The sequence below is a fragment of the Cannabis sativa genome, chromosome 9 (assembly GCF_029168945.1).
Source record: "Cannabis sativa cultivar Pink pepper isolate KNU-18-1 chromosome 9, ASM2916894v1, whole genome shotgun sequence".
NCBI classification, from domain to species: Eukaryota; Viridiplantae; Streptophyta; class Magnoliopsida; order Rosales; family Cannabaceae; genus Cannabis; species Cannabis sativa.
In genome coordinates, this window is record NC_083609.1 from 27,407,782 (window position 1) to 27,418,362 (window position 10,581).

Here is a 10,581-nt window from a genome sequence, read left to right on the forward strand (position 1 = left end):
CCATCGGGGCCATCGGGCCCCATCGGGCCCTATATCGGGCCCCATCGGGCCCTATATCGGGCCTTTGTCTTCAACCCAGATTCAATTTTTTCATCATGATGCATCGGGCCTGCATCGGCCCGCACGGACTCCGCATCGGCCTCGCCTGTAAAATGCAATTTTCAACCCAAAAATCACAGATTCACCACCGCCTTCAACCCAGATCCATCGGACTGGGTTTGCCTTTGATCTCCGGTGGTGTTCGACCGGCATGCGTGCGTGGTGGATCGCCGATGGTGGTTCGGTTGAGATGGGTATGGATGGGCGTGGGTTGGCTTTCGGCATGGGTGGTTGGACGAGGAGGAGATGGTTGGGGCGGTCGGTCGGTAAGTCAGACGGGGTTGCGTGGAGGGTTGGGGCGGTCGGTGGGTGGGTGGGTGATGATGGTTGAGGGTTAGGGGCGGTTTCCTGCGATGGGGTTTTGGGCGAAGAGGCAAAGAGGCAAAGAGAGTTTGAGGGAAGGAGAGAGAAAGGGTTTGAGTTTTTGAGAGGGGTATTTTTGGGGTTTTGGAAAAGTGATCATATATTTTCAATGTAGAAAAGTATTAGTTTAGGAAAAAAATTATCCCCTAATGCATGCATAGAAATTCAAATTTCCCAAATGATATATAGAAAGATTGATGTGGTACATCAATCTCACGTGTCAATCAAGAGAGCATTTATTGTGTGTGCATGTGGTACAAATGTAAAAAATTAAAAGAAAAGGGTATAAATGTTTGGGTAACCGTGTAGTGATTTTTTGGTAATAAAATTAATATTTTGTATTTTTAATGTAAAAATTTCAAAAAAATATTGTTGTATTAGTAAATATTAACCATATATCCCTAAAAAAATAGTAACCATATATATAAACAAACCAAGCAGACTTATATTGCTAAATAAAAACATGACAAAGGCTACCTATACATAAAGATAGCTAGGTTGAATAAAAAAAATAAGAAAATAAAATCAAGTTAGATCAAATTGGTAGATTAGTTTCTAAATTAAACTATAGATTTAGTAATGATGATCATTGAAAGAAATAACAAATAATGGTCCCTGTAAAAGTACATGCTAGTATCAGCTGAAATAGAAATGTTTTCCAAAAGCCTAACTCTCTCATTTCATCGTATCTCATACGGAGTTCCCTTAATATTCTATGACAAAATAAACTGTGATCCTTTAATGATATATATATATACACCATTTTTCGAAGCTTATTGTACAAGTAAAATAATAAATAAAAAAGCAACCGTTAATAATGAGACAAAATAATCTCTCTTAAAAAAGAGAGAGAGAGAGAGAGAGAGAGAGAGAGAGAGAGAGAGAGAGAGAGACAAAACAAAAATCATGCATGCAAGAAGAGACATGTGAAGAAAAAGCTATAGAGCTTTACGCTAAAGTGTTGTGTTGTGTTATGTGTAGAACTATTAAGAAAATGAAAAACTGGGTACAAAGGGAGGGAAGTTTAGATACATAAATACATACATTCTGCAAAGAAAGAACAAAGTAATAAATCGAGGAAGGTGGAAAAGTAAGTGTGTGAGTGTGTTTGCCTTTTTAAAAAAAAATTAAAAAAAATTGAAGCTTGGAAAGATCAAATATGCATTAACTTCTCATTTATTGCTTTCACCTACACTGAGGCCATTTTCAGAGGTTGCAGTTTCATGTCATTTAATGCTTTCTCTCTCTCTCTCCACACATTCTTTCTCCTGTAACAACAATACCCTGCAACCAACCCAGCTTTCATTTCCTTTCTTTTTATTTTCTAAGATATTCATTTCGTTTTATTTCACCACCAAACCTCTCGTTCAACCCAGAAAACAGTATGAGACCAACTTTGAGTTGAGCTTTGTAAATGAACTTGAAAGTAAGCCAAGCTGTGTTTTGAGAGAGAGAGAGAGAGAGAGAGAGAGAGAGAGAGCGCTTTCAAAAGTAATCTGAATTTTGTTTCTTGATCCGAGGTCAAAGTAAACCGATCTGGGAAGCTTTTGTTTATTATTCTTATTGGTTGTTCACTTCAGTTTTATGTGCTTTTTGATGGGCAAGTGTTAGTATTTGCTGGATAAAGAGAGGAAAGTATGAATTTTTTTTCACTTGGGTATTGAAGAAGAACAGAAGAAGTTGCTGGGAATTGCTTTGAGAATGGGGTGTATTCTGGTTTGAATCTTGTAGTGTTTTGCGTTGGTTAGTTAGTAGCATGACGTTTTGCTTTTACTTTCGCATTCATTTATGGGGATATAATTTGCATTGCATGCCTTTTCTTCATTCTACTTTCATGGAGGAAAGGCTAAGTAAACTACATTAATGGCGGTTTCACATGTTTAGACGAATCCCAGAACTGGTGCCTTCTCTGTCAGCTCTATTTTGCTTTTATTAGCTTAAAATGAGGATCATTTTAAGAGGTTTCCTTGTCTGGACTCCTAATACAAGCACATGGAGAGCTGGGGTTTTGGTGGTATTCCTACTAGTTTTATCAGATTTGGTTTGCTCAGTTTCAGGGCTAGGGTCAATGTCTTCGATTGCAGTTTCTTATGGTGAAAAGGGTGCTGTCTTCTGTGGATTAGAAACAGATGGGTCTCATCTTGTAGCTTGTTACGGGTCAAACTCAGCTATAACAAATGGAACTCCAGTTCGTTTTCCATTTCTTGGTCTAACAGCTGGTGATGGATTTGTCTGTGGCCTTCTTATGAACACTAACCAGCCATACTGTTGGGGTAGTAGTGGCTATATCCAAATGGGTGTTCCACAACCTATGATTGAAGGAGTTGAGTACATTGAAATCGGTGCTGGGGATTACCATTTGTGTGGATTAAGAAAACCCATCACTGGAAAGCGCAGAAACACTTCCTTTGTTGACTGTTGGGGGTATAACATGACAAAAAACTATGAGTTTGATGGTCAGATTCACTCAATCTCAGCTGGTTCAGAATTCAGTTGTGGATTATTTGCTCAGAATAGGACTGTTTTTTGTTGGGGTGATGAAACTAGCAGCAGGGTTAGCAGTTTGATCCCCAAAGAGATGAGGTTTCAGAAGATTGCAGCTGGTGGTTACCACGTTTGTGGGATATTGGAGGGTGTGAACTCTAGAGCCTTTTGTTGGGGAAGAAGCTTGGATATTGAGGAAGAGATCTCAGTAGCTCATTCTCCTGGTCAAGGCAATGTAGATTTGGCACCAAACGACCCAATGCTTTCTGTAGTTGGAGGAAAGTTTCATGCTTGTGGGATTAGGAGCTATGACCGGGGAGTTATTTGCTGGGGCTTCATTGTTAAACCAAGTACTTCAGTTCCTAATGGCATAAAGGTTTATGAGATTATTGCTGGGAATTACTTCACTTGTGGGATTCTTGCTGACAGATCTCTGTTGCCCGTTTGTTGGGGTTCTGGTTTTCCTACTTCTCTCCCTTTGGCTGTCTCTCCTGGACTCTGCAAGTCCACACCCTGTGCTCCGGATTTCTATGAACTCAGCCATAAGAATGCCTCTTGCAAAGATCCAAATTCTAGGATTTGTTTGCCTTGCAGCAGTGGTTGTCCAGCTGAAATGTATGAGAAGACTGAATGCGGATTGAATTTTGATAGGCATTGTGAGTATAACTGTTCCATATGCAACTCTGCTGAATGTGTTTCTAATTGTTCTTCGTATTCCAACGCTCTAGCAGAGAAGAAGAACGAAAGGTTTTGGTCGCTGCAATTGCCTGTCATCATCGCGGAGATTGCGTTTGCTGTGTTCTTGGTGATTGTTGTGTCCTTAACTGCAGTGTTGTATGTCCGTTACAAGTTGAGGGACTGTCAGTGCTCAACAAAAGACACTAAGTCCAAGAAGAGTAACCGGAATAGTACTTCATTCCAGAAAGACAATGGTAGGATTCGCCCCGATTTGGATGACCTGAAGATCAGGAGGGCTCAGATGTTCACTTATGATGAACTACAAAGGGCCACAGGCGGTTTTAAAGAAGATTCTCTAGTTGGGAAAGGAAGTTTTTCATATGTTTTCAGAGGATTTTTGAAAGATGGGACGGTTGTTGCTGTGAAACGAGCCGTTATGTCTCCAAATATGCAGAAGAGTTGGAAAGAGTTCCATACAGAGCTAGACCTGCTCTCGAGATTAAATCACGCCCATTTGCTTAATCTTCTGGGATATTGTGAGGAGGGAGAGGAAAGGCTTCTTGTTTACGAGTACATGGCTCATGGATCATTGCACCAACACCTCCATGGTAAGAACATAGCTCTTAAGGAACAACTTGATTGGGTTAGAAGAGTAACCATAGCAGTTCAGGCAGCCAGGGGAATCGAATACTTGCATGGCTATGCCTGTCCTCCTGTAATCCATCGAGATATCAAGTCTTCGAACATTCTGATTGATGAAGAACATAATGCCCGAGTGGCGGATTTCGGTCTGTCACTACTGGGTCCTGCGGATAGTTGCTCACCATTGCCTGAGCTTCCAGCTGGAACACTTGGCTATCTTGATCCCGAGTACTACAGGCTTCATTATCTTACAACCAAATCCGATGTTTACAGCTTTGGTGTGTTGTTGTTGGAGATTCTCAGTGGCAAGAAAGCTATTCATATGCAATATGAAGAAGGAAATGTAGTAGAGAGGGCAGTGAACATAGTTGAATGGGCAGTTCCTCTGATAAAATCGGGAGACGTAACAGCGATTTTGGATCCTGTTTTAAAGCTTCCATCTGATGTAGAAGCTTTGAAAAGGATTGCAAATGTAGCTTGTAAATGTGTGAGAATGAGAGGTAAGGAAAGGCCATCCATGGACAAAGTGACAACATCATTGGAACGAGCTCTAGCACTGTTAATGGGCAGCCCATGTAACGAGCAACCGATTTTACCAACTGAGGTGGTTTTGGGGAGTAGTAGGCTGCACAAGAAACCATCTCAAAGATCTTCAAACAGATCAGCATCCGAAACTGATGTAGTAGAAGGCGAAGAGCAAAGAATTGAGTTCAGAGCTCCATCATGGATAACTTTCCCAAGTGTGGCCTCTTCTCAGAGGAGGAAGTCCTCAGTGTCGGAGGCAGACTTAGAGGGAAAGAACTTGGAAGCCAAAAACTCCGCCAACGACGGGTTGAGGAGTTTGGAGGAAGAGATTGGTCCAGCTTCTCCTCAAGAAAACTTGTTCTTGCAGCACAACTTCTAGCTGAGTATTGAAAAAAATTAACCAAAAAAAAAAACTTTGATAACCAACCTCTAGTAATTGCAACTTGTTTCATATTTTGTATTCTTCTTCTTTGATACTTGAATTGGGAGAAAAGAATAGAAAGAAAAAAAAAAGAAAAAAATGGAGTCATCATGTACTTTTACTACTACCACTGCTCTGTTATTATTACACTATGACCAACCACCTTCTGTTTTGTCGTGTTTCAGTATTGTTTTTCAATTCTAACTCTTGGGGTTTTGGTGGTGTAAACTGTAACTTGTCTTCATGAAAATTAAATGCAAGTTTCTCCCTCTTATGGAGATGATTAGATTATGATGTATCATGTTATTATGTAATTAGTTCTTAGTAAAGAAGAAAACAAAACGAAAAAAAACATTGCCCTCACGCAGGATCGAACTACGGACCTTCAGTTTACAAGACTGACGCTCTACCACTGAGCTATAAGGGCTCTTCATGTCTAACTTTAGTTTCATTATAATTTCTAAGTTGACCATTGCACTATATAAATTAAAGCTCAATTAGCAAGGCTTCAGGCTTTAAAGCATAATATACTATTGATGTGATCACGTATAAATTTAAGAAATTTTTGCACCAAAGAATCTTATTTTCCACTTATTTACGAATTTGGCCTACCGTTTTCTCTGTTTTGCTTTTTCTTCATATCTTATATGTGTATTACAGGTTTATAGGTTTTAGCTATATATCATTGCTTTTTTCAATTAGTCCCAATCAGTTACGATCATTTCTTTTTTTTTCCTTATTTTTTCTCTCTCATTGATCAGCATACTCAAGTTTCTCTCCCATTGCTTCACCACTCACGATCTCAGACGGTTCAGTTTCTTCTCTCTCTATATATTTTGAGTTGAATCAGTAAGATATCTTTTCTTTTACATTTCATTTTGATTTTATTTTTTTCTTTGTTGTTCTTCATTGTGTTTTCGAATTAGAACTGATTTTAGGGTTTGTTTTTTGTTCTGTAAGAGTTTGAATGTGTTGCTATGGTGATTACGAGAAGCTCGATTTCTCCATCACCTTCTGGTTTGAAGAGAAAAGATGTTGGTGATGAAGGAGGCAATGTGAGGAAAATATGTTTGGGTGATGATAAGAGTGATGATTCTGTGGGTGTGGATGTTGTGAATGAGAGGAGGAGTAAGAAGAGTAATGATTCTGTGTGTAAGGATGTTGAGAATGAGAGGAGTAAGAAAATAAACGAGAAAGTTGCTGAGAATGTGAAAAAGAGTTCAGTGAGTTCTTTGTCGAAGAAAAAGAATCGTGTGCTTGATATTTCTCCTGATGATCGTAAATCAAAGAAGCTAAAGTTGAATAGTGTGGCAGAGGTTGATGAAGGAGTTCTAGAATCTGACGATGAAAGTAGTATTGCGATTCCTGCGAAAGCTAAGGTAATTTTGGTATTTTTTTTGTAAAGATGTGTTGTTTTTATTTTTACTAGTTGATTAGTGATTGTTTTGTTTATATTTATTACTTATTATCATTTTTTTTTAGATTTTTATAGGTTTTGTTTTGATGTTATGAGTTTTGGTAGTTTTGATTTGTATAAATTATGAGAGGTTTGTTTTCTTTTTTTAAAGGTATTTTGTTTAGAATCTTTTTTTTTTTTTTTGGAATGTTTATACATGTTATATGATGTTGTATTTGTATTTGCCAGTTTCTATATAGTTTCTTATTGTAAAATAGGTAACGTTTTGATATTATGAGTTCTGTTTATACAATAAAATATGAGAGGTTTGTTTTTGTTTTTTTTAAAGGTATTTGGTTTAGAATCTTTTAGTTTTTTTTTAATGTTTTTATATGTTATATGATGTTGTATTTGTGTTGGCAAGTTTCTATTTAGTGTCTTATTGTAAAATAGTGTGGCTGGTGCTTGAGTGTTTTTAGTGTAGGTGTTTTTTTCATGTGTTGTATGTGGTGTAAGTTTCTATTTTGTTGTTTTTTTGAGATTTTAATGGTTATATAGTAAAATTTTTATTTTATTGGCTTCATGATTATGTTTTGTTATACGTTTCAGTTTCTAATTTTTTTTTTTTTTTTGGTGTGTTGCAGTTGTGGGAATTTTACTTGAAGCCAGAGGAAATATTTTGTGGTAAAACCATATTCTGGACTCATAATGATGATGTTTTAGTAGATATTAGAGCAAAATTGACTGAGAAGCAGCGTGCTATGTTTATTGCAACTTGTTTTGGGCATTTATTGGATATTTACTCTTATAAATTGCAACATCATATTTTCACACTGCATTGAATAGGGAAGTCCATCAACCAAATTCTAAAGATATGTGATTCGATTTTGGTCGTGATAGAGTTCATTTTGGGTTAGGGGAGTTTGCTGTTATTAGTGGTTTGTTGTGTAAGGGTGATACTGATATGCTTAAGTATGTCAGAAATGGAGATGTGTTTGTAGACAAGTACTTTAGTGATATGATTGTGACTCATGGAGCTGTTAAGCAGCATTTTCTGAATAGCACTTTCAAAGATGATGAGTTTAAAGTTAGGATGGCGGTGTTGCATTTGGTTACTAACTACTTGTTAAGCAAACCTCCAGATAAACATGTTAGTAACAGGTTGTTACATTTGATAGGATCGGGTGAGTTTGATAGTTTCCCATGGGGAAAGGTTGTTTATGATACTACATTGTACTATTTGAGGCTTGGTTTGAAAGGTAAGAAGGGTGCTAAATTGAAAGCCCTTGCTAAGATAAAAGGAATTGATAAGAAGGGGAGTGATTCAAATTCTAAAACATACAAATTGGCTGTGTTTCCTTTCATCTTTTAAGTTTGGTTGTATGAGGTTATTTCTTTTTTTAGAAGTCAAAACTTTTGTACTTTTGACCCTTCTTCGACATATAAGGTATGTGTTTCAAAAATTAAATGCTACTTGTTTCAAAAAAAAAAAAAAAAAAAAAAAAAAGATGCAAAACTAAATTACCATAATTGAGTGAAGCAGTGTAGTATATGTGAGAATTATTATGAGAACTGTTTTTTTTTAAACAAGTAGCATTTCGTTTCTAATATTAAGAATATTAATTTTTAAAATAAAAAAATAAATGTAATGCATCTGGACCCTCCACGTGTCCTTATTTATGAGTTAATGGAAATGGTAGTAATGAGTTTAAGAAAATTGTAACATTAGGTATTTTTGCCTCCGAAAATAAAGATAAGGTATTTAAGTGTATAAATACTAAAATATTAGGTATTTATGTCGCAATATACCCTAATATTTATATAATAATTTGATTGCCGCACACGAAGTGCGGCCTGTTTAATAGTATATACATAAAAGAGAAAAATAAAGCGATAACATAGCACTCTAAAATCACTCTAAAATTATTTTTTTCTTCTCTCTTTAATTCTCTCATTTTTAATATTCTATTAGAGCATAAATCTATAAATTGATATTTTACTTATTTTAATAAATTACCACATGTTATTATTATTATTATTAAAATTATTATTAATTTTATGAATGGATTGATTACGTTAATTGGAAAAAATTATATATATATATATATATATAAAAAAATTAATTAATTGATTGAGTTAAAGTTTTTTAAGAAATAAAAATATCTTCCTAATATATAAACTAATTTACAATTTAGAAAAAATTTAAGAACTATAAAATATAGTAGAATATTATAAATCACAAGTATTTTTCACAATTTTTGTTGTTTTCCAATTATTTTTTCACAAATATTTTTTTAAAAAAAATTTATATTGTTGGATGATAGAAATAGCAAAAGATTATTATTTATTTTTTCATTTATATAATAACATTTGAAAATATCTAAAACACATAATTTAAATGGAAATGGAAAGTCAATTACAAGTGAAATACGGTAATGATAATATTTTTAAAATCATATGATGATGAATTTTCTATAAATTTGTCAATAATTATATATATTTTGAATTCATAACAATATACAATTTGAAAACTAACGGTATAATAATATATATCTATAATAACTTAATTACTTAATAATTATTATTAATTAAGTTTAAAATATTTAGAAAAAATAAAACTCTATAATATATATATTTATATTATTAAAAGCACTACAAAAAAATAGTTACTTTTAGTGATAAATTTTTGTCACAACATAAATTTTTTGTAATTAAATGTGACTTTTAGTCACAACAAATAATTACTTGTAACTAAAACTTAGTATTTAGATACAAGTTGTCACCAATTTAGTTTAGTCACAATACTTATTTAGTCACAACAAATTGTAATTTTTGTGACTAATACATTTAGCCACAAATTTTTTATTAGTCACAACATAGGAATGATGATTTATAATTAGGCAAATACTATTTTGGACCATGTATTTTGCAAAAGTTACATATTGGACCCTCTATTTTATTAAATGATAAAATAAACCCTATAATTTCCAAAAAAAAAAGTAAAAAAAGAACCCTGAGCTTAATTTTTGACAACTTTTTTTTTTTTAAATATAACTAACCTGAAGACAATTCCTAACACAAACAGATACAGAAAATATAAAAAGTTTTGCCATAATACATTTAGATCGGATTATTATTAAATTTTATTTTTACAAAAAATCAATTTAAGGTCCTATTTGTACTATTTTGAAAAATACAAGGTCTATTTTGTCATTTAACAAAATAGAGGATCCAATTGGTAACACAGGATCCAAAATGGTATTTGCCGTTTATAATTTATCACAACTTTTTTACTTTTAGTCACAAGTTTTGTTGTGACTAAAAGTAAAATTTTTTGTAGTGAAATAAAATTATACAAATTTAACAAATTTGTTACTAATTAATATTATTAAAATAAATATATAGAAAATATTAAAATTATCATTAAATACTAATTACAAAAAATATCACTAAACAAAATATAACCGTACGCGAATACGGATTGTTTTCTAGTTGTTAAAATACAAAAATAAATAAAGTAACTAAATAAAAATCAACTAAACTAGCATTATTTGACTGTGGGAACCTAATGTTGCCGTCAATTTGGCAAAAATAAAGTTAAAAGAGTTTGAGAGGAACAATTTACTAAAATTAATATAATTCAGAGACTTAACAAAATATCTATTCTATATAAAATGTGGCTATATAACTGAATTATTGGTTTATGAGAAATTATTGAGTGATTTTTTTTAAAAAGAAAAATATTCAAAAATAATATTCTTTCTTTGTTGGCTGAAGTTAACGCCTTATTGTTAACTTTCAAAAAATAAGTATTAAAAAATTAATAAAGACCTTTTAGCGATTATATTTTTTATTAATATTTTTCTTTAAGAGAAACCAACTTAGCTAAAAAGAAGGAGAAGTAAGAAAATAAATTTTAAAGCTTATCAAAGTATAAAAAGAATAGATGAATAATTCATAATAGTTTTTTCTC

General features: G+C 33.5%; 1 protein-coding gene and 1 non-coding gene across 2 annotated transcripts; one reads left to right on the forward strand and one right to left on the reverse strand.

Annotated features, from left to right (window-relative positions):
* Positions 1–1,489: 1,489 nt before the first annotated feature.
* LOC115723320 (serine/threonine-protein kinase-like protein ACR4) lies at positions 1,490–5,503 on the forward strand. The gene has a single exon (XM_030652755.2). It carries the CDS (start codon positions 2,405–2,407, stop codon positions 5,168–5,170), a length of 2,766 nt encoding a protein of 921 aa, XP_030508615.2. The 5' UTR covers positions 1,490–2,404; the 3' UTR covers positions 5,171–5,503.
* A 64-nt stretch (positions 5,504–5,567) lies between these two features.
* On the reverse strand, positions 5,568–5,639 carry TRNAT-UGU (transfer RNA threonine (anticodon UGU)). The gene has a single exon. It is a non-coding gene; the product is annotated as a tRNA-Thr (tRNA).
* Positions 5,640–10,581: the final 4,942 nt, after the last annotated feature.

Excerpts from the sequence above, each read along its gene's own strand:
- LOC115723320 (XM_030652755.2), top strand. The coding sequence starts at position 2,405 with ATGAGGATCATTTTAAGAGGTTTCCTTGTCTGGACTCCTAATACAAGC.